The sequence below is a fragment of the Dermacentor albipictus genome, chromosome 6, assembly GCF_038994185.2.
Source record: "Dermacentor albipictus isolate Rhodes 1998 colony chromosome 6, USDA_Dalb.pri_finalv2, whole genome shotgun sequence".
NCBI classification, from domain to species: Eukaryota; Metazoa; Arthropoda; class Arachnida; order Ixodida; family Ixodidae; genus Dermacentor; species Dermacentor albipictus.
The window spans coordinates 54,857,177-54,883,489 of record NC_091826.1 but is presented as its reverse complement, the minus strand read 5'-3'; the positions used below and the strand labels follow the sequence as shown (position 1 = coordinate 54,883,489).

Here is a 26,313-nt window from a genome sequence, read left to right as displayed (position 1 = left end):
ACCTCGAGACGTGTTCATCCGCGCCACGTCGTCTGCTCAGCTGCTGTTGAATTCGCGGTGTGTGACGTACATGCGCAAATGCCCTAACATTTCACGCATTGCTGTAGCGTATAACGTACCAACCAATAAGTCTCGGATGCCGCCATCAATCAGACAGTTACGCCCGGAACTACATTCCACCGCGCAAGGATATTGCCTGTGTATGCTTCGTGCCTTGGGCAGTACTGCAAACGACTTGCGAGAGGGAGTATTGAGTACAAACTGCGCCCAATGAGCCCTAATTGGTCATTACTGCCATATTTAGTGCCTTCGGTTAAAGACAACTGCTAATTAATACGGAAACCTATGTGCTTTTAATTGAATAGCTAAATCATTCTTTTTATCCTGCCGACGATATTACCGTCACAGTAACAGGTTACCGGAAGTACCGCCTTGTCAGATTAGATTGGGAATACATAATATACACCTGTAGTACTATTGTCTGCGGCCTCGGCGTTGCATTAGATTCCTCGAGTGAAACGAAGTGATTGCGCGAGTTCTTTTAGCCTTCCTCTTCTTCTCTATTCAGTATTCAATTATGCAGCAACGAGTGGAGTGGACGCTAACTGGAAGAGGACGCTGGGCGTCTCGCGCTTCTCACGTGTGGCCTTTCTGTAGGATGACGCTTCTGTAAGCGCGAACCAGTCCTTCAGAATCCATGCGGGAAGCCGCAAGACATTAGGTGACGGTGCTAAACGTCACATAAAAGCTGCTTACCTCTTCAGTTTGAAAATGACGACAACGACCACGGCGTTCCCCAGCAGCAGGAACACCATGGCCAAGCAAGGCACCAGGACATCTGCGCACCGAGAATAACCAGTGATGTACGAGAATAAATAAAGTTGCTTACGTAACACGAGGTGCTTGCGAAATACCGCAGTGGAACCAAACGCCAGGACAGCAAATGATTCAATATCCGTGTTAAAAATTCACGTTCGCAGCGGACGACAACAACAATAACAAAAATTGTGCAGATCCAAGGCACGTGTTAGGATCTATGTGAAGGGAAGCTTTAGTGATACGATTAATTAGATGCCTTACGACTTACCGCGATCTGCGTTAATTATGTTTACTTTCATTCCATGCAATGACCACTCATATGCAACGTGTATGTTTATCCCTCACAAAGGTCCCAACTCGAATTTCGTGTTAAGGTTTGCTCACTGCACTGCTCACAGGCTATGCCGCAGTGCATCAGATCAGGCGGACATGCGCACTGTTGAAAATCTACAAAATGATGTGACGAGGACTAAGGTCACTTAAAATGCGTGTAGAGGGAAGAGTGACGGCGAAAAGTGTAGGCACAGAGATGTAAGAAACCTAAAGTGAGGATAGAAGGGAAGCATATTTACGGCTGCAACTAACTCACGTTCGGGTGTTTGCATTGAAGTTACCTTCGTTGACGCTGGCCCATTACCTCGACGCGTGGTCTTCTACGCGGCGCGTGGGAGCTAAGTAGGGTAACGCGTTTTCTTCGTGCCTTTGTTCATGCTGTGACATCCTAAACGTGAGCGCCGCTTCGCGTGAGATTGTGGGTACGGGCGCCTGAAACGCCGAGAAATGCTCTTCTCGTCTGTGCGCCGGGGCGTGAAAAATGAGCCCGTCACTGTGGATATAGTACGCGTCCAAATGTGTCAATCGCAACGCCTAATAATGTACACCTCTCTTGCATTGTGAGAGCTGAACATGTACCGACAGACAGCAGTTTAAGGGGCCGCGTCACAAAAGTTGCGGCGCCCGAGATGGACCTATGTATAAGTGGCAACACAGCAGTTGAGGTGAGGATGGGAAATGAAAACGAATCGTGAAAAAAAGTTTTGCAATTGAGCATGTGTGTATACGCGAACACACACAGAAACAAGTAAGAAGACGGGACAGAGCGCCTCTTGTAAGTGGCGCTCTGTCTCGTCTCCTTTATTGTTTCAGTGCGTATTCGCGCCTAGCACCCAAGATGAATTGTCATCAACTCGCCCAACAAGACGTCCGTCTAATAGACGTCCGTGTGATATATATATATATATATATATATATATATATATATATATATATATATATATATATATATATATATATATATATATATATATATATATTTGTCCAACACCGTTCCACATACATCTTGTCTCAAACTGTGTTTTTTTCTTTTTAACTCTGCTTGCTCAACGGTACCACTTCTGCTACTTCGGCTACAATTAACAGATTTTTAGCTTTGCGCACTCGTTAGATAAAAAGTTACGTCGATAGCCAATGGCCCGATGGACTCCGCGACAGCTCCGCTCCTTCTGACGCTTCCTCGAAGACAGCCGCTCCCTGTCGGCTTCGAGGGACGCGTAAGAGATCGTGGGAAACGTAAGCGACGAGCAAGAAACGTACCGCAGCTTCGCGCCAGGACGAAAGACAAGTGCAGTCGTTCTGAGACTGGGAGAGGACGCAAAACAATGGGATTCTTGGTTGGCATGCTCTCCCATTCACCGACGCTGTGGATATGTCAGGTGTCAACTGCGCTGCGCCTTCCCCCACCCCCCTCGTGCTGATCTGGCGTAGGCAAACGGCTGTGGGGCTGATTCACCATTGGGTCTGGCTGTGAAATGTGAAGCGGCCAACCTCCGTCTACGCAACTCCTGTTGGCTTTGTGCGACGGGCCTCCGCGTTTACCGAGTCAACAATGAGTGAATCACCCGACGACAGGCGCTATTCCTCCCGGTGCTAAAGGCTCAACCAGACGTACGCGTTCCAATGCGTCCGCACACGCCGCACTGACTCGACGTCGCGTCGCGCCCGACGGAGGAAGAGGGCGCGCACCCAAACGATGCACGAGTTGCCGCGCGTAGCCGCGCGTCTCGCCGCGGCGGCGCAGTGTTGCTAGCTTGCCATGTTCAAGGCAGTCTAGCCTTCGCTTAACGGACACGTTAAGCATGTGTGTTACATATTGCAAGAAAACACAATAAAAGCGGGGAAGGCGAAGCTAACTTCACCACAGACTTCACGACGCGCGCGTGGAGCCGGAGAGATTGCTCAAACACATCACGCTAGGCATCTCGGAGACGACGAGCGCGCCACCTGTCGCTGTCATGACAAAATGCCGCACCGCCATACGCGGCGCAGCCCAGCCGATGCTGACACCTCCCATTCTAGCCACCCTACCCGGGCTTGCCTGAACGTCGCGCGATGAGTCGTTCCAGAAGTGACGTTGGCTTGCCGTGGTCATGTGAGGTGCGTCATGCTACTGACGCGAGTGGCAGCTTCCGGCGCGGGCGCGAAAAACCTAGCGGTTGTAGGTCTCGACGCCGCCGCGCGCCTACACGCGAAACAGCCTCCGCGCCTGACGCCGTACGCGCCCAGGCGTGGTGCAGCGCGTGCGGGCGCATTGGAACGCGTACGTCTGGTTGAGCCTTAAGCGTGAATAATCTTAACGTCGCAAACTTTGGCAAATATCAAAAACAACGTACAGCGCGAAGGACAAGGACAGCGATAGACGACAACACAGCGCTGTGTTGTCGTCTATCGCTGTCCTTGTCCTTCGCGCTGTACGTTATTTTTGATCATGAATTACCAACTAGCCCAAGCAACCACCCTAGTTGGCAAATATAGAACGCTTCCTTGCGGTAAAGTTAACAAATCGGACAATCGGCGCAAACGGGACGAAAGGCACGGGAAGTAGACGGGACAGGCACCCGAGGCATGCCGTATAGTATTCCTCGTGATTTCGTTCGGAATTTAAATTTCCGAAACATTGTCGCATGACTTGCACTTATTGTATTCCCTTAGTCGTGAGCGACTTGACTGCTGTCGTCGTGCATTTATTTACAGGAACGTGGAATGAACGGTACGAGTAGAAAATGATTTGCGAAAGAAAGTTTTGCATTTGAGCACACATTTTGAAAGACACAAAACTTTACGAGTCTACTACTACAAATAGCAACAACTAAACAACAGCAGCAAGAAAGGAACAACTAAAGTTATCTACGGAACGTTTGTATGTGGCTTCGCCACTCAAGCAAGTGTAGGCACACAGACTTCGTATGCGCGAACGATTTTACCTTAAGGACGAATAATGTACAGCGCTAAGCAGACGAGCACGAAGTGAGAAACAAACGACATATACGAGCATACGTATACAGACACACAAACGACAAACGGCATGATGATGATGATGATGATGATGATGATGATGATGATGATGTCCTTGATGAGTTTGGCGCTTACCCACTCGCGGGGATTGACCAAGAGTCGGGCAGACTTTGCTTAAGACATATAGCCGTGTTCTGTATCGCACTTCGTCCTCGTCTGCTTAGCGCCGTAAGTTTTGTCCTTAAGTCATTAAATAACTAGCTCAGTAACCAGTTTTGTTAAATCAGATTTAACCTTAATTTCTGAGAAAAGGCACAGCTGCTCGCCGGACCAGTCATGACACACAGAATATGGCTATATATACTGATAGATATGATCCTTCTGCGTTGCGTTGTAGCAGTTGTCTATAGCCACTTTTCACATGTTCTACGCAGTGCGGTTACCCGTACCAGTATGTTTTATGACACCCACATCACCAGTACATCCCCGACTATTTCCTACTCCATCAATACTACAGTCAGAAAGGGAGTAAAGTTTCTAGAATTCGATTCAACTTTTTTTCTACACAAAGCGCACGATGTAATTACACGAAGTCTTCTGTACTGTTAGCCAAAGGCTAGAATGGGTCCAATACAGAAGTGCGGCAGTACTCGCAAGTATTGATTTCCGCACACAAATTGAAAGCAATTAATCATAAGGAACGTAGTAGTTCTGCAAAAACCCGCAAGGTGGAGAGAAGTAATGAATAAAGGGAAAATATTTTTCTTCCACTATGAGGCTTTTCTTTCGAGGAAACCGTATGGGTTTCCTTTGTAGCTAGGAACGGGTGGATGTCTGATTTTCCCTTTATTAACCATGAGGAACGTATACACAGCGCTCACTGTGTTTGCCTTGATTAAAGAGAGGGCGAAAAAAAAATATCGGAGGCCTAGGACACTGAACCAACACTGACGGCAAAATGCGCCAAAGCAGCGCGAATGGCCTCACCTGCGAGAAATTGGGTGGAGAGAAAATCACCCTCGTCATCTTCGTCGGGGTGCTTGCGACCCTGAAGCACTGGTTCCTCCACTTCTTCCAGGACGGTGTCGTCTGACGTCACCGACAGGCGGGCTGCAGAGCAAAACATCAACCGATGGTTCAAATACAGGCTTGGCGTGCTCGCCACAGAAATCGGAGCTGTTAATCATGGAGCCACAACATCAAAGGGGACACGCTGGGAGCAGCAGACCCATCAATGAGGTTGAGGTTCCCAAGGTGGAGGAAATAAGAATTCTGGGCATGTATATCCAGAGAAATAGATGCAACCTCACGACAATAAAAAAACTAGAAGGATACGCGGCGCAGGTCACGGGGATTTTTAGGAGAATTTCACTCAAAGGCAGGGGCCCCAAAGAGAACAGCCTCCTCAGACTCATGCAAGCCTTCATTACCAGCCGTATAGAGTATGCCACACCGTATCTTGTGTTTAAACGAGAAGAAAAGGAGAAAATAGATGCGATTGTTAGGAAGAGCGTTAGGAGAGCGCTAGGGCTCCCAGACTCGACCTCGACAGACCTCCTCCACAAAATGGGGGTTCACAACGCGCTAGTTGAACTCACTGAGGCAGTACGAGTGTCTCAGTTGGAAAGATTAGGCCAGTCTAAAACAGGGAGAAAAATCATGGAATGGGTAGGAGTCCAATGAGACAGGGGTGCCCCGACTGACAAGAAAGACATTCCGTTGGACGTGCGTAAACGCTTCCGAATCGCCCCCCTACCTAAAAATATGCATCCTATCTACAACAAAGAGAGGAGAGCTCACAGGGCTAAGGCTCTAGTAAATAAACTTAAAAACACACCGGCGCATAACGTAGCGTATGTGGACGCCGCTTGCTGCAGAGACGGGGCTTCGGTATCGACGGTGGCTGATGGCGACGGGTGCGTTAAGATAGCGTGCTCCACGTGCACGAGGGACGCCTGTAGAGCCGAGGAGGTTGCAGTAGCGCTCGCTTGTGCGGGTACAAAAGCGGGAGTATTATTATGCGATAACAAATTAGCTATCCGAAATTTTAACAAACGGAGAATCTCGGAAGAAGCCCTCCACATTCTACTCAAAAACCCTCCCAGGAGGGACATAACTTTTATTTGGGTACCGGCCCATGAAGAAGTCCCAGGCAACGAAGCCGCTCACGAGCTCGCCCGAGCACTCTACCACCGGGCAACTCTAGGGCAGCCAGTTCCAGGGATAAAAGATAGCATGTTCACGTACAGGGAAATTGTCGATCACTACAAAGCCGAAAGAAGAATCTTTCCGCCTCCGCATCGGTCTCTCTCTCTGGAGGACGCTCGCATTTGGCGACGCCTCCAGGGAAGCAATTACACATCACTACATTGGATCTACTTAACACAGACGAGGGACTATAACGACGCCCTCTGCAAAATTTGTAAGCAAAAAGGTACGCTAGACCATATAATATGGGAGTGCGCTGGCTCCCCAGGGGCCAAGGAAAACATTGACAGTAGAGAAGCCTGGGAGACCTTGCTCCAGAGCGAGGCTGAAGACGACCAGCGTCGAGCAATCCGCCTGGCCGTTGGGGCCGTGAAGACTCGCCGTCCTCAACGCGCGGGGACTGCTCCGTCCTCCCGCCCCTACCTACGTGTAGGTTAAGAGGCGGGCACCCCAGCTCGGTGGAATAATAAAGTTTTCAATCAATCAATCAAATCAAATACAGGCTCACAACAATCTGATACACTTTATTACGGAGCGGCATTTCAACTGCCCCAGAGCAGTAATAGTCACCATTGCCTCATAAGCTGTTCTTGTCTGATAAGCTGTTCGCACGATTTGTCTTTCGTAAAATTCCAAACAATTCAGATTCCAAGAAAGGTGAATTCTAAACCTTGCGTTGTTTGTTTTGTGCATGTGATCCCCTTCCCAAGCATTACCTCTTTGCTTTCCTTTGACTTGGAATTTTTCCTTTATTTCACTTACGATCGGTTCCCTTTTTTTGTTTTCATAAATGTTTTTTTTTATTTCCTGCTACCAACCCGGTGCTTCGCTTATACCCCAGTCTGACATATTTCTTAAGAAATAATCATCATCGTCATAATCATCATCATTACCATAATTTTAAGCTGAAGCTTGTGTGCTGTACAGTCAGGGACGCCTTCCAAAGAAATGATAGTTGGTGCGGGGAAAAGAAGAATCGGCTGCCTCGTCAGAACGCGAAGCGTCGAAAGGCAACAGCAAGGTTTGGCGTATAGCGCGTTGTTCGCAATTCGTTGTTCACACGACGAAACAGCGCCCTGGATTGCCATTCTGGGCATTGGCGAGCTCAGCCACATCGTCCAACTCGCCATCTTGCCAGCTATGATTGGCCAAGAAGGGCTGCAACGGCTTCTCTGATTGGCTCTATAAATGCCGCGATTAATTAATTTAATTAATTAAAATTTAATTATGGGGTTTTACGTGCCAAAACCACTTTCTGATTATGAGGCACGCCGTAGTGGGGGACTCCGGAAATTTCGACCACCTGGGGTTCTTTAACGTGCACCTAAATCTAAGTACACGGGTGTTTTCGCATTTCGTCCCCATCGAAATGCGGCCGCCGCGGCCGGGATTCGATCCCGCGACCTCGTGCTCAGCAGCCTAACACCATAGCCACTGAGCAACCACGGCGGGTAGCCGCGATTACAGAGTCCTACAATGTGGCAGAATTAGCCGATGTCCAGAACGGCATTCCTGGTAGCAACTACCAGGTGTTTCACAATTAACACTGGCGCGATGAGGCGTGCCGGACGCAACGTCACAGGCGTAGCACATCGACGGTACGCGAGATGAGACATATGGGAAAAGCGTCGGCGTTTGCCAGCGCCCAAATAAATTATTATTAACGCGATATAGCGTTAAGGGTCCACCTGTCGCACAAAATCTGGCGTTGGTGTTGGCGTCAGCGTCGGCGACGTTGTCCATGGAAAAAAAACAATATCCCGAACTACGCATTCCTATCCACGCGGGCCCTCCGCGTGGCGCGTAAGCGTTACTGAACTAATTGCACTTCTCAAAGTAAAATGCGTAATAAAATTCGTAAAGTACGACTTACACGCAACCTCCTGACGCGATAGCGTCGTACTGTAATTTGAACACACGAGAAAACGTAATTCTGTTACGCGGGAAAAGTCAAACACAAGCCCCTTTTCCAGCTGCCGTTTGAGGTGTGTCTTGTATAGTTGGAGCGACGCGTTCCAGAAAGCTCGCCTTCGTGCATAGCGCCGTAGCGTTTGCCGCCGCCGTTCCCAGGAAGAAAATTACGGTCACATAAGAAGCAATCGGAGATCACTGAATGTCATCGCGCTCCAATCTTTAAAGGCAAACCTTGAGCTCGACCTGTGCTAGTGCGCTTGAGTAGCAGACTAGAGCGCACTAGCTCAGGTAGACCTCTCTGTCTTTCCTATCAATAAATTCTATTCAATAATTCAATTGAGGGCCCGCCAAAAGATTCTGCTCGACGCTTATTGCCCGTCGCGCTCAGCCTAGCGTGTGCACCACGGTGTGGCTTGCGCGCATGCAGCTGTTCAGCAGGAAAGTTAGCACGTGTGCGCATGCGCGGAACGCAGAACGCCGGCCATCACGGCTCGGCTGCCGAGCCAGGGCTAGCGACTGAGTGGAGCGTCGTGAAGGTGCGTCTTCTTCGACGTCCCTGCGGCCAAACGCCACTTGCGTCTCCCGCGTCTCTGGAATTCCTCGCTGGCCACGCGCATGCGCCTTCGATGCCACGACAGCACGACGGCGACGGCGCGAACGCGTCTCGAGTGTCCGCATCGCAATAATAATGTTCGCATAAAGCGGAATACATACAGGTCGATATTTCATTTTTCCCCCGAAGGGGAACAGCTAAAATCGCCCTTCGTCTTGTATACGACCGTCTTCAGCGCATTCTAGGTCGCGGTCTGGCCAAGTCAAGCTTTGAGATTTACCTATATTTCGGCTTATACAGCACCCTAAATAGCGTAAGGGTAAACAGATGCAGCACATGATTTCAAACTACTTAAACTTTCAAATGGTGAAGATTTTACTTTGCCGCGCAGCAATAATCGTCAGTTTCGAGTACGTTTGGTTTCCTTAACACAGCCCGCACTGCACTAAACTTTCCTGTCAGAAATGACATGAATGTAATGCGCGCACAGCGCCCCTCGCGCTCCTGAAATAAACGTCGCGTGCACGCGGCATTAACGAAACTAAACGCCCCAAACATTCGTGACAATTACTGTCATGTGGGAAAGTTACAAAAGAAATTACGGCACCTCCTCGACGTAACGTTACTTCGTATTACACCTTCGCGAGCGAATAAAGCGCGAGCAGGCCAAATGAAACACGAACATAACATGTGCACAAGTTCCGTAATTTGGTTATGTTCTCATATTCGAGGCGGAACAAAAAACAAGGCGCAATTTATTTATCCCTTATTAAGAAGGGTGCATCGCACGTCTAAGTTCTAATCAAAAGCATTGTCACGTCGTGTGCCTTAAGTATAATGTTCTGCTTTCACTGCTCTGATGTTAAGCTTTCTGGTCGGCTTTCGTTCCTCCGATACTTCAGGGGTGAGGAACAAAACATTGAAGTGCCACTGCGTCGAACTGTGTGGAACGCCATAAAACTGAAGTCACGTCAATGCCTGCAGGAAATATGAATGCCTTTAAGAGATATACTGAGAAACTTAAGAATAGAGAAGCGGTCGCTTTGACATTTTAGAGAAATGTTTTTTAACGAATTACTAAGCTGCAGTCTTTTATCAAATATCGAGGCTGTCATGTGCGCTTGTATGCCACTGAGATGCTTCTTCCAGCGGCGAACGCCATTGTACACGGGAAAACGCCGGTTTTATGCTTTTTATTTCTGTCTGTATGCAGCACCAAAAAGTTTGCATAACACCGGCAATAGTGGCGAAACGCTACAGCCAAGATGGCGGGGCGACTCACTAGAAAATAAACTACTTTAGGAACTGGCTGCCATTTGTTACACTTTACGTGGTAAGAGAACAAGGGGAACCATGGCCATTATGTAGTTTAGGTACCATAGACTAAATGAAAAAGTATTGCTGAAATCTAGGCGATTCGATTACTGGCATGGTAAAAAATTTTGAATTGTAAACTACAATGAGTTTACACTGATGAAGTACACTCTCAAAACTCTATTCTCATTAATTTGTCGTGGTGACAGGTTGATTATTAGAAGACGAAAAAGATGCGTTCAAAGTGACCCCCTATTTTTTTTCTTTTTTTTTGCGCCGGTACGCCAGTGCGGCACGATAGTGTTACTACGAAAGCAGTTTCGAAGTATTTGCACGTACTGGGGCCATCGTGCCTCAGCAAAAGTACTCGAAACTTGCAAATTGTTTCTTTGGCTCTTTTAGAGTCCAAAGTAGTCCGTTTTACCAATAAACCCATGACTTCAAGCACACAACCGCATTTCCAAATGTAAGTCATGGAAACACTACACCTTTCCACATACCGCGAAGCACCACGTACCTGTTGTATCCCCATATCGCTCGGTGTTCCATTATGGCCGCATTCCTCTTTCCCTTTGCTGCAATTGTTCTTTCCTGTGTTTCCACATGTATGTTGCGTCCGTTTATCCAATGGTGATGCTGTGATTGGTTCGCCTATTCGGCATGCAGCTCCCAGGGTCAGCAGACGACCTGGCGGGATTCGCAAATAAAGGGGTCGCTTTTTAGATGGACTATAGGTGTGACTAGACGCCGTCAAAATTCATGACTCCGCGGCGAGCAGATGCGGGAACGTTAAGGTGGAGTCGCTCACCACCTGTCGTTCGTTTTTCGCGCTTTTTTTCTTCTTTTTTGCTTACCAAGCTTCCTATCATGTCAGAACGGCTTAGTTTAAACATACTAACCTAATATAATGTCCCTTTGTAATAAAGGAAACATGTTGTGTGTTTGGTTTCCGTTTTCTGTCTGTCAGTGCCGTGTTGCACATAAGCGTGTTCACATAAGTTTTTTTGGTGCCAGTGCCATGCTGTGCACATAAGCGTGTTCGCTCCAACGAACAGCTTGTTGGGCGTCGATATTAAAGCTTGGCCAGTCTTCACGTATCAGCGGGACAGGTCGCTTGTACAATCTAGAATGTGCACTCTAGCCAAAGCTAACTTGGCCTAACTTAACCTGTGCTCTGTGTCTCGTCCTCCTCATCGCTGCCAACGCGTTTGACGAATATAGACTGTGGCTCAAAAAGCGAACACCTTTTGTCTGCTCTTTTGGTCGTTTTCGTGGTCGTTGGGCGGACACAGCAAGAAAAACGCTCGGTCTCTCGCTCTATCTCTCATTCGCTCGTTCGTTCGTTCGTTCGTTCGTTCGTTCGTTCGTTCGTTCGTCTGTCGTTCGTTCGTTCGCTCGTTCGCTCGCTCGCTCGCTCGTTCGTTCGTTCGTTCGTTCGTTCGTTCGTTCGTTCGTTCGTTCGTTCGTTCGTTCGTTCGTTCGTTCGTTCGTTCGTTCGTTCGTTCGTTCGTTCGTTCGTTCGTTCGTTCGTTCGTTCGTTCGTTCGTTCGTTCGTTCGTTCGTTCGTTCGTTCGTTCGTTCGTTCGTTCGTTCGTTCGTTCGTTCGTTCGTTCGTTCGTTCGTTCGTTCGTTCGTTCGTTCGTTCGTTCGTTCGTTCGTTCGTTCGTTCGTTCGTTCGTTCGTTCGTTCGTTCGTTCGTTCGTTCGTTCGTTCGTTCGTTCGTTCGTTCGTTCGTTCGTTCGTTCGTTCGTTCGTTCGTTCGTTCGTTCGTTCGTTCGTTCGTTCGTTCGTTCGTTCGTTCGTTCGTTCGTTCGTTCGTTCGTTCGTTCGTTCGTTCGTTCGTTCGTTCGTTCGTTCGTTCGTTCGTTCGTTCGTTCGTTCGTTCGTTCGTTCGTTCGTTCGTTCGTTCGTTCGTTCGTTCGTTCGTTCGTTCGTTCGTTCGTTCGTTCGTTCGTTCGTTCGTTCGTTCGTTCGTTCGTTCGTTCGTTCGTTCGTTCGTTCGTTCGTTCGTTCGTTCGTTCGTTCGTTCGTTCGTTCGTTCGTTCGTTCGTTCGTTCGTTCGTTCGTTCGTTCGTTCGTTCGTTCGTTCGTTCGTTCGTTCGTTCGTTCGTTCGTTCGTTCGTTCGTTCGTTCGTTCGTTCGTTCGTTCGTTCGTTCGTTCGTTCGTTCGTTCGTTCGTTCGTTCGTTCGTTCGTTCGTTCGTTCGTTCGTTCGTTCGTTCGTTCGTTCGTTCGTTCGTTCGTTCGTTCGTTCGTTCGTTCGTTCGTTCGTTCGTTCGTTCGTTCGTTCGTTCGTTCGTTCGTTCGTTCGTTCGTTCGTTCGTTCGTTCGTTCGTTCGTTCGTTCGTTCGTTCGTTCGTTCGTTCGTTCGTTCGTTCGTTCGTTCGTTCGTTCGTTCGTTCGTTCGTTCGTTCGTTCGTTCGTTCGTTCGTTCGTTCGTTCGTTCGTTCGTTCGTTCGTTCGTTCGTTCGTTCGTTCGTTCGTTCGTTCGTTCGTTCGTTCGTTTACATTGACACTTATCAACGATGGCTTCTGCAAAACCTTTTTTTAAAGCCGCGGGGTGACTTACGCGTGCACGTCTCCGGGACACTGTCGTTCCACGTGTTTCCACGGAGGCACACCAGCGTCCTGGTGTCCATCTGCGTGTCGTTGAACATATGGTCCTTGCAGCACTTGTACAGCGCCGTCTCCTCAGCGCGGTGCACCAGGTATCCCAGCCGAGGAGCCGGCGGCGTCGGACAACCCATGACTGCGAGAACCAATTCGAGCAACAGGTGAATAAGTGCGTATACCAGTCAATGCATTAGCATACAACGGTAGCGGCTGTGTATTATTTTGGCTCTTGATGAGTCCGCACACCGCAAAGGAATGGGACACGCCTGACTTAAAAGAGCAAGAAGAAGAAGAAGCATCGGTTGTGATAGCGAGACAGTAGACAGCTTTGCGAAGCAAGGATAGTAGCTTTAGCGGCCGCATAGGTTCGTGAAAATTTGCTTACCATATAAATTAAGAAGCATGGTGCCACGCGCGCACAAGCAAACAGAAACACATCTCGCTCTATGAGCGCGGACACTCGCTGTCAAAACGCTGGCGTGAGGAAGAGCGGCAGCAGCAGCGAGCGAACTGACCTTCTTGCTGCCTCTCGCTTCAATGCGAGCGAAGTGGCAAGAACATAGCACACACGAAGCTATGAGCCCTCGGCGCACGTAGCCTCTGCACTCATCGCTGATCGCTTTCAAGATGCTGTCTCTACTCATCGCAGATAGCTTTCAAGATAGGGCTTAGCCACCGCCGTAGTAGAATCCCTTCCCCCTCCCCCAGTGCCTTGCGCGCGGTAGACGGCGTGCTTTTCCCCACCTTCCTCCCTTGCGTTCGCGAAACCTAGAACGCTTTGAGTCGCACCTGCGCCATGGGGAGCGCGGCCACGTTGTTGCCGCACTTTGACTTTATACGGAACATTACGGCGACGCCGACGGCGGAAATGCGCCTGGAGTGTACGTACAACTGCTATCGCAATAAGACAGTTCTTAGCTTTCCTGAGATGGCAAAGCCGTAGGTACAGCAAGGGTAAACACGCTTGTGCACACTACAGAGCCCTGCACATTAGCGGGATGTGCCATGAATGCAGCGGCCAATGCCTTTCGGGTGGAACTGGCATACATTAGACCGGCTCATGGCTCATTGATATTCTCGTAATGCAAGCACGTATCCTTTCCTCGCGCAACGCCAGGCTAAGATGGTCGTTCACTTCTCACCGCGTGTTTCTGTTGCTTCTTGACACTGCACTTTTCAGTTTCCATGCTTTGCACTTTCCAAAGCTGTCGTGAAATGAAACGTGAATGATTAATTTACCTGTAGAAAACTACATATGTAAGTGCAAACTCTGTTCTATAGACAAGAAGTAACAAGCACAGTATTATTGTGCCAACATATTCTTCTGTCGCGTTAATAAAAAGGGGGAACAAATACCTCCGCAGATGTATGCAAATCAGAACAAACTCGTACACTACACCAAAGACAGCGATACTGCCATAAGGGAGTTTTCAATCCCTTCGGAAGTCATACAGGGAAGCTGCTTTGCCACTGCCCGATATCTATGAAAAGACTACAAACGCTTCACTATATTCAGCACGAATTGTCCGCTATACGCGAGTATATTCAAGCGATTAACTTTATCTGAGCTTAGTACTTCTACACTCTCCGCTATATCCGATGGATGTTTCTGCATTTTGCATCGGCTTCACTGCATCGGCTCCACTCTCTAGAATGCCACTGTGCCTTCTCACTTCTCGCTTCTCACCGACCACGCGTCCACGTGTTCCCGACGCCACACGAAAACCGCCATTAAACTCTTCCACGCAGCATCGCAGCTGTGTGCACTAAATATTAGGGCGAAAGCCTGAGATCTCCATGTTTCAAGGTCGCGTTTCGAGGTACAGAAAATCAAAGCGCTTCCGCCGCTGCTCGCGCGTTCGTCGTCGTCCTCTTCCCAGTCCTCTTCCTAATCGCTTCTTCCACATTTCTGCCACACTGATGCCACATTGATGCCGCTAATCATGCCAGAAATTTAGCAACGTGGAAAGTTGGGCTAGTTGGTGAGTGATCATAGTACCTTGCTGGTGAAGCAGCGCACAAACACGGACACAGTGAAGACAAGCAGGAATAGACGACACTCGCTTTGCTGCAATTGTCGCAGCGAGTGTCGTCTATTCCCGCTTGTCTTCACTGTGTCCGTGTTTGTGCGCCGCTTCACCAGCAAGGTACTATGATCATGCCAGAAATGCACAGTTAATTATTATAGAGGTAATTACGGCATTCGATCCTACGACCTTTGGTGAAAGTCGAACCCACGAGCTTTGGTGTTAATTTGGGCAGTGTTAATTGAGGCAGAGTTAATTAAGGTAAATTTAATTATGGCACTCGAACACACGACCTTTAGTGGGACAAAACAAATAATAAAAAGTAAGAACGCATTCGAATGAGAACGTCAAGTGATTCAATGGATGTCTCTTGAGTAAGCAGCCTTTTGCCTTCACCCTCTTTAGCGTATGCTAAAGTGACTGTCAATTTTTTTTAACACCCTTATGTGTGTATAAAGGGTGCTACGGTTTTCCGTACGGCTAACGCCATTACCTTTACGGGATCTTACCTACTTTTCGAGTTCCTGCTAGGGGAAATTGAAGTTTTGTTCTTCATACTTTTTGTGGCAAGTATAAACAAGAAGATAGGTGAGACACACGACAGAAAAAATAACTTCATGAAATATATTCTAATAGCTATCGTTGTCAAACTCTGCTGTCGAATATCTTGCTGATTACCAGGTGGTAAGAATTATTACAATTTTTCAACTACGGCTTCTCTCGCCGCAGGCATAGCTCGAGATCGCTGTCGTAGAGAATAAAATAATCTGATATCCTCAAAATCCAATTGCAATGAAACTTCATTTTGGCTATATTGGTTACACGTGAGTAGTATACATACTACTGAAGCAATATCGGCAAAACTTTACGGCTCGTATTTGCCCAACGTTCTTATTAGCACCCTTTGAATAGGATCTATGCAAACGTCGCGTGCCCTTCGTGGTTAGTGCATGTCACGTAAACCCCAACGCGCCGCCTCCACGATTTGTCAGCGCGCCGCGGGCTGCAACGGACGACACCCAATCTCGGAGGTCATACTGAAAAGCCGCGCTCGCTGTCAACGTTCTGGGTCAAGCGTCACTTCCAGCAAGCGGTGGCGGCGGCGTTGTTTTCTTTTCATTGCGACAGCAATTGTATGGACCCTCCAGGCGCATTTGTACCGTTGGTGTCGCCGTCACCGCGGTGGTCCAAGGGTGACAACACCGTCGCCGTGCGCTGTATGCTGTATGTGCGAGTGAAAATGTGCGAGGGTGAGCTGACGATCGTGACTAAATCTCGAGGGGTAGAAGCGCCCGTCTGCCGCCGCGCGCAAGGAACTGTGGGGAGGGCAAGTAGGGGTGCGTTGTACTTCGGCAGCAACTGCGTATAGCGCGCGTTCACGCGTACTTTATCTTGAAAGCCATTGCTTGGGGGGGGGGGGGGGGGCACAGTCTACGTGAGGCGACGGCTCATAGCTTTGCGAGTGCTGTGTTCTTGCCGCTCAGTTTTCCTTGAAGCGATAGGCAGCACGAAGGTCACTTCGCTCGCTGCAGCTGCCGCGCATCTTCACACCAGCGTTTTCAGAGCGAGTGTCCGCGGTCAGAGAGTGTGATGTGTTTGTGTTTGCCTGTGCACGCTGGCACTTTGCTTGTTAACTTAGTAAGCGAATGTTTACAAGTTTATACGACCGATAAAACTACCATCTCTACTTCGTACGGCTGTCTAATGATTTGGTATCGCAATCAATGCTTCACCTTTCTGGCGGAACTGTGACTATTTTTTTCGTTTCTTTTCAGGTATACACCATAAGCAGTGTCAATTTTTGTAAGATCTTCGTGGTCAATCTACTCGTCGTTCAAATGTAAAACATTGCATGGAGGCAAGTACATATATATGCCTACAGTATCTGAAAGTAGCTTTTTATCCCAGTCCAAAATTTTGTTGTAATTGGCCTCTAATGGAACAAATCCATTAAGGGTGTAACAAACTGTTAAGGTTGTAGCACATGTTTTTTTTTACAGTAATATAGAAGGTTGCGTGACTCTCACACTTGTACTTGAGCAGGAACCCTCTGGCCGGCACGAAGCTCCTGGTGCGGAAGCGGACCACTAGTCGGCGCCCCGTGGAACGCAGGGTTCGAAGGCTGAGCCGTGACTCCCCGCAGGCGACCAGCAGTGGCCGGCCGGACTCCAGCACGCTCAAAGCATCTTCGATGCAGTCGGACTCGCTCAGCGAGTCGAGCAGTGGTCCCGGAGCGCCGGGCTGCAAGAACCAGAGATCGCTAAGTTGCTCAGTCGAATTATTCGTGACGGCAGAACGTTATCCGAATACGCAATCTACATAGACTCAGCGTCTGTAATCAGGACTGAGTGACTGAACGATATCCCCGGTGGACTTTGTTTAATCTTTCCGTCCTCGTTTCCCTTTCCCCAGTGTAGGGTAGCCAACCGGGCACAGTCCTGGTTAACCTCCCTACCTTTCATTTATCATTTGCTCTCTCTCTCTACATAGACTCCGACCATGGTAAGCCTGATTAAGGTGAACATGTATACGTCGTTAACCTCTGAGGAAATCTGAATTGGCTCCCAGAAGCTTCGTGTTTTTATAAATTCTCTATTGAGTTGGAGACGTTCAAGAATAATTTCATTAATTATCCCAGCCAGCCAGGTTATTCGGTAAAAAAAAATTATAGCCTCCAAAACTGGCTCGTTTTGCACACAGTCTACTCACCCTGGGCGGCCTGATGGACACGTCGAGTATCCTGAGCACGATGGTCTGTCCCGGCGACGCCTCCAGGAGCCAGGAGCAGTTGGACAGCGCAGGGTAGAAGTGCGGGAAACCGGGGGAGGACAGGTAGCCCTCGGTCGGAGAACGCAAGTGGGTGCCACACTTTTGCATCAGCGAGCGCTCTGCACAAAGAAGTTGGTTTCACACGAGTTATACATCCGAGGCTAGGCTGACCGGGTTTTTGAGGACCGGGTTAGCCAGCCTTTCACCATGCTGCAGAGCGTGAGTCCGGACAAAGGACGCAAACGATCTAGTGGGGCAGACGAGTGCTACAGACAACGTCTCAGACAGACGTATATTAGTGGCCAATAGTTAGACGTGAAGTGGTTCGCGCGCAATTCAGTGCCATGGTAGAGGCCTTCGTCCTGCAGTGAACATTCAGTGCCCGCGTTTTCAATAATACAGGGTGGTGATGATGATGATGATGATGATGATGATGATGACGACGACGACGACGACGACGACGACGACGACGACGACGACGACGACGACGGTGGTGGTGGTGGTGGTGGTGGTGGTGGTGGTGGTGGTTTTCCCGTGCAACAAGTAGAGCCGTCCTTTCTGTCTAACTAGCGATTTGAGGCTTTCGGATCATTTGCCGTCAGATTGCGCGCGAAGGCGCTTGTACGATACACGACGCAATCGTCAAGGTGAACCTGCCGTACAACCAAGCACGAAATTTTTAAAACTCTATAATTTGCTCGACAACTAACACCACTCGTTTTAGACAAGCGGTAAGATTAAACGTTTTTATTTTTATAAACTGACCGATACCGCGAAGTTAATATGAATCTATAAAATATAAGTTCATGCTGATAAGCAAAGTAATGAGAACGTTGCCATCAGCATAAACTCAGACGCCAAGTAGAAAATCCCTGGAGTGATTTGCTGCATTTCCCAATTCACCTGGGCTCGTGCGACGTAAGGGTTCTTTTCGTTCGATTCTATTCGTTCGTTGTCGCCCATCGCAGAGAGCGACCGATACCAGCAGTAACTAATGCGCGGCGTCCTGCCAGACCGTGACGAAGGACCAAAAGAATGAGAAAGGACGAGAACCGTTACGCAATGCGACCACCATACCTGCGACCGTGGTTGAACTGAGGCTCCTAAATGTACACTAGTGACTTTGAAATCGCTTATAAGCAGACCACAGTGCGACTGTACATCGAACTCCCATGTAATAACGCGTATAGCACGCTTTCTGGTAAGTTTATTAGTGCCCGCGTTTTCAATCTTGTGCTGATTGTACATTCTTTGAAGGACGCGAGACCATCCAGTACAGCGGAGAAGGCGGGTCCAAGCTTGGTTCACTGCATGTAATTCTGCGCCTAGCCATAACGATAACCCTGTTATAACCATCAATTTTAGGGAGGTTTCTTCGGGGGGGGGGGGGGGGGGAGGGGGGCATCGCGATGAGCGAATTGCACTATTGAATTACCCTATGCGTGGAGTGGGAAAAAAAAGAGAGAATGAAGGAAAACGATACACGTGGCGTGACCTGGCGTTGAGGAAAGCAGAGGTCGGATTAAGCACGGGCGCCGTTTATAGTATCAGTCGGCAAAAAGAAAACCATAATACAGGGAGCACTTTGTTATTCCTCGATGCCGTTGGCGGCTTCCTGTTTGTCGCCCATGTCTCGTTTAGGCGAGCGCGGGCGAGAGAGGACGCTTTAGAGAAGTCAGCTTTTCCTCTTACTCGAGTCGGCCGCGGCAAACGTCAGCGCGCCGACGTAATTCTAGCAACTGCAATAACATGTCATGCAAAAGGATAGACAGTTGGGCGAGTTGGTACGGTAACATGATACGGTAACAACCCAAGATCACGTAATAATTTCATAGGAGTGGCAACTGACCCCTTTGTTCTGTCGAAGGGTTAACGGTTACCCCACTCTAAGGAAAAGTTTACACCCTCGGTGGGCTTTCTTTTTATTGAAATGAAAATGAAAGAAAGAGACGTAGTCGCCTTATAATGGCGACGGCTACTCCTTTTCTCGTAGCAGAAACAACAACATAAAAAAACATGTAGGAAAATAAAAAAAAAATAAAAAAGCACTTCATACGGTGAGAAAGCCACAGCACAGTCCTCTACGCCTATGAACATAACAGTGTAAAAGCCAAATGCAAGTTGCACCACAATGAGTTCGTAAATAAAGTCACAAACACACACAAACGGCCGTGATGTAGACTTCGATGAGCATATAAACAGATGAGGAATTACAGTGTTAAAATAATTCACGCACAAAAAAATGTGTAACACGTAATATACAAGCACTAATAAGTACAAATAGAAGAATGTTTTAGTGACATCGCGTGATTGTTCAATGCAATACCCAGTATTTGCTGAGGATGCCTGTGTCTTCATAAAAATGTTCAATTGCGTTCAATGCTTTTCGCTGTGCTATTTTCGATGGCCATGCATGGGCCCAGTAATTTTGCGAGTGAGGAAGGCCGGTGAGAATCGATGGAGTGTAGCTCTTGTTCTAGCTGCTGTCTTTGTATCTCGTATATGGGGCATTCGAGGAGTCGATGGCGACCATCCTCATCGTCGTGGCCACAGGAGCAAGCCGGGGAAGGAGCCCATTTGATGCGATGCAGGAAATGTTTGGTGTATGCTGTCTCAAGGCGCAGTCGGTGAATTAGTGTCTCGGTACTTTTAGAAAGTTCAACATACAGCTGGTATTCGAGTTGAGGGTCTACTTCGTGAAGTATTGGTTCCTTAGTGCTTTCATTAAACCATGTTGACATACACAAGTCTTTCTTTAATACTCTCAATATCTGTTTTGTGTCCATTGGTGATAAAGGGACGAGTTCAGTTTCTGCATCTTTATGGGCTGATTTTGCCAACGAGTCCGCTAGTTCATTGCCTGCTATACCAGCATGGCCCGGGACCCACTGTATAATATCACTTCATGTTTCCTTTCATCAGCCTGACTTAATCTGCTAAGTATTGCGTATATTATTCGTGCGTGTGGTTGGCTGCATCAATATTTTCAAGGCATGCTAAAGCCGATAAGGAGTCCGTGCAAATTACCCACGTTGTTGGTGTCTCATATCTTTTGATACAATGAGTGGCTTGGAGAATTGCCACTAATCCCACTATTGTTAGTGACGACGTGTGTCCTAGTCGACAAGCATACTCTACATCTAAGGATGGTATAACATAAGCTTTGTGGGCTTATCTTGTCCCACAACAATCAACCAAGAGAAGAGACTGTAGCTTCAGGAAGGGATATTCCACGATGAACACCGTCCGTGTCGTCAGTCGGATAACTGAGAAATCTACGGAGCACAATCAACCTCTTGAGGTGTGACTTTCACAGTACGTGAAAAGCCGTGCTATTCATCAGAGATACCAGCAGTCACTGAGGCACTGCGGAATCGAAAAACTGCCTTCACAAATGCGCATTTTTGCACTGCATAAACCCTCAATCGACAGGCAATCTGCCGTGCACTTTGGCATCTTATGGCAGCCACTGAAACAGTCAGTATTGCAGAGATGGCAGTTCTCTGACGTCCTCGACTACGCTTCCCTTCTGTTAGCACCCACTTTATAACTCTTAACAGACCACCGGTTATGTGTTCTACATGACCTGCCAAGCTCCATTTTTTTTCCCCTCCTATATCAACTAGAATGTCGGCTACACCACCTTTTGCTGCGACGTGTTTTACGATAGCACTCACAACGAACAGTCGTGTTATGGCAGCGGGGATGACGATAGATAGCGAAAGGAGTTATCGCTCTATTAGGAACAAGAAATGCGAGACGCGAATTAAAGGAAACTGATTTTACCGGTACGTTACCTTCAGTTAGCACAGCCAACCCAACTTTCATCAAAACAGAGTTAGTAGCAAGCGCTCTGAAAAACACTCCTTTCGCGTGTGCCCAAAGACCCACAATTTAGTAGTAGTAGTAGTAGTAGTAGTAGTAGTAGTAGTAGTAGTAGTAGTAGTAGTAGTAGTAGTAGTAGTAGTAGTAGTAGTAGTAGTAGTAGTAGTAGTAGTAATAATAATAATAATAATAATAATAAGCAGAAGAAGAAGAAGAAGAGGAGGAGGAAGCAAAAGAAGAAGAAGAACAACAACAATTGCGCTCTCGGTGCCTGTAAGAGCTGAGGTTTGCCGCAAAGGCCAACTTCCAGGTGTAGATTGAAAGGGTTTGCCCCCGAGCCGACGCTTCCGCAAAGTTTATACGAGCGCAATATGAAAAACATGACGAGGCATCACGTAATTCCATTTCCGGGTATCCACACAGATCGCACGTGCTGCACGTTTCCCGACAGTTGGCGACACAGCTGCGTAGCTGGGTTACGAGAAAACAAATTGAAAAAAGTAGAAGAGCGCGGTTTAGAGGGCGCGACAGGTTCATCACGTCGCCGCAGTTCGCTGCCTCTCACTCTCGAATGGCTCGCGCAGAATAACACGAACATGGCGAGTCTGTGGCACCCTTGGCAGGATATCGTATGCCTACACGCAATTCACAGCGCCCTCCTCTTGACATATTTTGTTTAGAATACTGTCGGAGAACCCCGACGCAACAGGCCTCTTTTTCCTGTAGACGCTCGCGTACCCAGTGGTGGTAAATGGGCCAAGAGGCGTTCTTGGGACAGGTTCTTGTAGCACGCAAACATGATCCTTTTGAGCAGTTTTTTTGTAGCAGTCAACAACGACGATTCTGAACGGTTGTCGGCCGGCCACTACTCATGCGCATCAAAAGATGGTTCCAGACAACCAGCGAACCTCATTACAAATATTCTCGGTGGAGATAATCCACGCACGCGGTCACTCAACAACAAATTACAACCATCACGCGGCTGCATTGAGTCAACCAGCACGGTCGAAGCAGAAAATACCATAATCCACAAAAAGGCACACAAAAATAAATAACTCGCGGCGATACAGTCACAAGGTACGCTGGACGACCATTCGAGCAATTTTCATTTTAGGGATAAAGTCGTCTAGCTAGTAAAACGACTATGCTACAAATCCGCTGCGTTACGAGCGCACACAGCTAAAACGCAACACAGCAAAGCAGCTAATTACATGCGAGGGTGTAAGTTCCAGTTTGCTCGAGCGCCACGACACAGCCGCCGCGCCGAACACGTCAAGAGTGCGTCGTTGGTTGAGAAACACCTCTTTCACCAGGGTCACACAGTACGAACGGGGGACATGACAACAAATTGGAATGTACCGAACGGGCCAGAACTAAGCCCAACATACTAACTTCCTTCTGAGGTATGCGCACAACTGGCGAATATGACACATAGTTCGCAAATGGCGGACCACGAACGTGCGGGAGTGCGTACTGGATTGGATTAACTCAGTGACCCTTTTAGCTAATTTAGCTTTATGAATGGTTGCAGACGCAACGGCACTCTTGGCACATGGTGATGTTGACCACCACTTGGCGCTGCCCACAACTCCTCTTCGCAGTGGCCACCGAGAGCTTTAGAGCAGCTTGGGGGCATGCAGTTTCTCTCGTATATGTAGCCTGGATGTTGCAGCTCTAGCGGAATGCAGCGGATTGGAGCCATTGTAGCAGTATTCCCTCCACTGGATACGTAGTGCAACTGTAAACGTGATGTTTGACATTCATCGCACTGGAGAATTCAGAGGATCCATAGGACAAGGGCGGGGGGGGGGGGAGGCGACAACCCGCTCTCCCTTCCCCCTATAGACATGCTGCTGGCACTTCAGCGGTAACAGTATGGAGTTTGACGTGAGCCCCCACCCCTTTTCCTCTCCCATTTACTGCATAGTTTGACGAGGTCCCAGCTTGAGGCTGACCTAAATCCGCCCCTGAACAGTGCAGTTCCCTAGTCCGCGTGCTCTGTGAGCTATGTGCGTATGGGGACGTTTAACATATTAAAGCACTGCTCACCTTCCATAATGCTGTAGCTAAAAATGGCGGCTAAGGGCGGCGTACAAACGAACTCCCATGTAGGCCTTCTCGCGGGGAAGTTAAAGCGAGAGGGAAAAAAAAAAGTATCGGGCTCCAGAAGGCAAGTGCGCCCACACAATGCGAAAGTGCTGCAAGTGCTAAGTACGCAGCTACCAGAAAGATCGATCGTGATCGCCATCTCCAGACTAACCAAGGCGTGCAGAGAGCCGCCTACTAATCTGACTGATCGAACATTTAGGAACACTCCGCACCCAAAGCCTCGCGTCCAAGCCGGTTTACAGATTATGGGCGCTATAACGTAAAACTATTCCAAACTTTTCTATTCCAATTCTGTTATCAGCCCTCCATGATTGGTCAAAAACTTTTTTCGACCACCCCCACTTCACCGGTCTGTCACGCGACGTCATGAAAACCGCGATACCTCCCCTTCTGATATGAAGTGTACACACTGATTATGCATGATTTGACAGAAAAAGGAAAAGCAGTTACTTCTGATTCGACCCCTTTTCGCCATTAGTCCTCGGCTATTGGTAAAAAGCTTTCGGGCTGCACCCACTTCACCTGCCTGTCACGCGACGTCACAAAACCGCAAGAACTCACCGCGTCAAAGTGACGTGTACACGATAAAGATGCATTAATATGCCGAACAAAACTGAATTTTCTTCGGAATAACCGCAGGCTGCCCCGTTCCGAAAGGAATAAAAGATCGCTGCCGCCGATCGCTAAGACGCTGGCTACTCGCACCTGCCGGAGAGCATGGTTGTATTTGCGTATAATAAAACTTCTTGCGTGGCCGTGTAACGTTTTCGAGCACTTGTGGCACATTTACCCCCTCATTCTGCCAACTCTTCTTTGCTGATGGTCCGTTTTAGCGTCATTCTTGAGCTTCCGTTGCATGCCGCCGCGATTTTCGACCAGCCACCGCAAGGTAAGTAAGGGAAAGCCGGCCAATCGTAGACGCCGGCACCACCCTCTTCATCCGGTTATCGACTTTCAATGCAGTGGCTCGGCCCCATCGAATCCCTCTCCACTTGAGCGTTCTCCTCGCCTCTTGTCAGCCAATTAGATACGACAAGCCGCTCAGTGTAGGCAATGTTATTCGTTTTTCAAGCAAACAAAAGTGATCTCCTATGAACGAGGAGAGCGTTTGATTGGTCTGTTCATACAACCCTGCGGATAACCGCCTAGTGCTTGCGTTGGTGGTTACGCAAAGTTGACGTCAGAAGATTGGAATAGAAACATATTGGAATAGTTTTACGTTATAGGGCCCTATGTCTGTTTTACACAAATGATGAATGCACACGCACAATGACCGGAATGCCTGCGGCGTTGCGAAAGGGGTGCGAAAACCTTGATAGCTGCGTATTGCCACGGCCGCTCGCATTGCGTTGGAGTAAGGCGCCTTAAAGGGAAACGACAACAACAGCAATAATAATAATAATAATAATAATAATAATAATAATAATAATAATAATAATAATAATAATGAAGGAAGAAATGCATACACTAGATCGTCAGCTGAGAAAACTCGTACTTTCTAATGGGCAAGTGCTGAACTGTGACTTCGGAGCGGAAACGTGACGCTCACTCGAGCGGCACCACGCCTCAAGTCACGTGGCTTCTACGCGCTAAAACATATTCCTTCGTTTGAAGTGCAGCTGTGCAGACGGCAACTTCTTCGGTGCGCAGTAACGTACGATAGCGCGCAATTCAACAGCGACAGTTTCTCAACAGTGCTTCACGCCATAAATGTTCGGCGGGCATAAGCGACAACACCCCTTCCCCCTCCCCCACAAAAAAGAAGCAAAGAAACACAGGGGCTGAAATTACAAATCCCTTTGATGGTTCGTAAGTGTTCGTTGCCATTGGACGGTCACCTTGGTTAATAATATGCCCAGCATCAGGATTGGCTGTGACTTTCTCTTACGTACAATTCTAACGTAAGAGCGTTCTGTCAATACGGGCCCACCAGTGGATTGATGGTGCACGATTTTTATACTTTCTTTCTTTATTAGAGTCGTCGCATATGGCAGCTGCGCTTGCTGGCCGCTGCACGCAATTCGTGCGCGGCGCTGAATGCGAAGGGCCGTAAAGCACGCGTGGTCGATACCTGTACGCGCGGAAGCAACGAGCGTCTTAATCCGAGGTCGTATGCATATATATAACGTTTCCAAAAGTACGTGCGCGTTATGTGTGCACACGGGATTTGGCCGCACGGGCTCGGCTTTGTGCACGCCAGGGGGCGCGCCGAGGGCTGATTAACGGAGCCCGCTGATCCGTTCCAGACGAGGCCGTTCGACGCAGACGACCAGGCGTTCCAGGCTCATCGACTGTCGTCTGCTCTAATGAACGAAGCCTATCTGCGGTGCTGAAGGGCTCGCGTTATCCCGAAAGCAAACTCAACCAAAAGAAGGTTTTTCTTCCCATCTATCGCACGCTTAACTTTCTTAATTTTCTTTATTAACTTGGAAGACACAAGCATCCGTTAGCGTCCGGGAAAGACCCGCCATCGCTGCTGCAGCGTTGCACGACACTGACGAGCGGCATTTTCTCAGATTCAGTGCCGAGATAATTTCTGTACGTCACACCGAGGTAGACGTCTGCTACGGAAAGGAGTTGCGTTGCAGAGGCATCCAGCAGGTGCTGCATTTTTCAGACGATAGAGCTAGCGATGGGACGCCGATAACGAACAAGCAATGAATACTTTTAGTGGCGACGTACAGTATAACGACAGGTAAGGTTATAAGCAAGCTAAGCCTGGAAACAAAATGTATGATTTTCGTCTCTTCGTGTCTTTCCAGCGCAGACAGAACCAACATTTCACGAACTCGATCCTAATGCCAGATTAAAAAGCCACGGCTTAGTGATGGCTAAGCTGTACATAGCTTAGTTATGTGCAATTCCATGGCGC

General features: G+C 48.4%; 1 protein-coding gene across 1 annotated transcript in view; it reads right to left on the bottom strand.

Moving 5' to 3' along the window:
- The window catches only part of LOC135907797 (uncharacterized), a 90,487-nt gene that overhangs the window by 3,872 nt on the left and 60,302 nt on the right, over window positions 1–26,313 (bottom strand). Inside the window, exons 4-8 of the mRNA XM_065439542.1 lie at window positions 17,448–17,626; window positions 16,766–16,979; window positions 12,668–12,847; window positions 5,098–5,220; window positions 757–838 (exon numbers count right to left, since the gene is read on the bottom strand). Of these exons, the coding sequence (XP_065295614.1) occupies window positions 757–838; window positions 5,098–5,220; window positions 12,668–12,847; window positions 16,766–16,979; window positions 17,448–17,626 (778 nt within the window). The remainder of the gene's footprint in view (window positions 1–756; window positions 839–5,097; window positions 5,221–12,667; window positions 12,848–16,765; window positions 16,980–17,447; window positions 17,627–26,313) is intronic.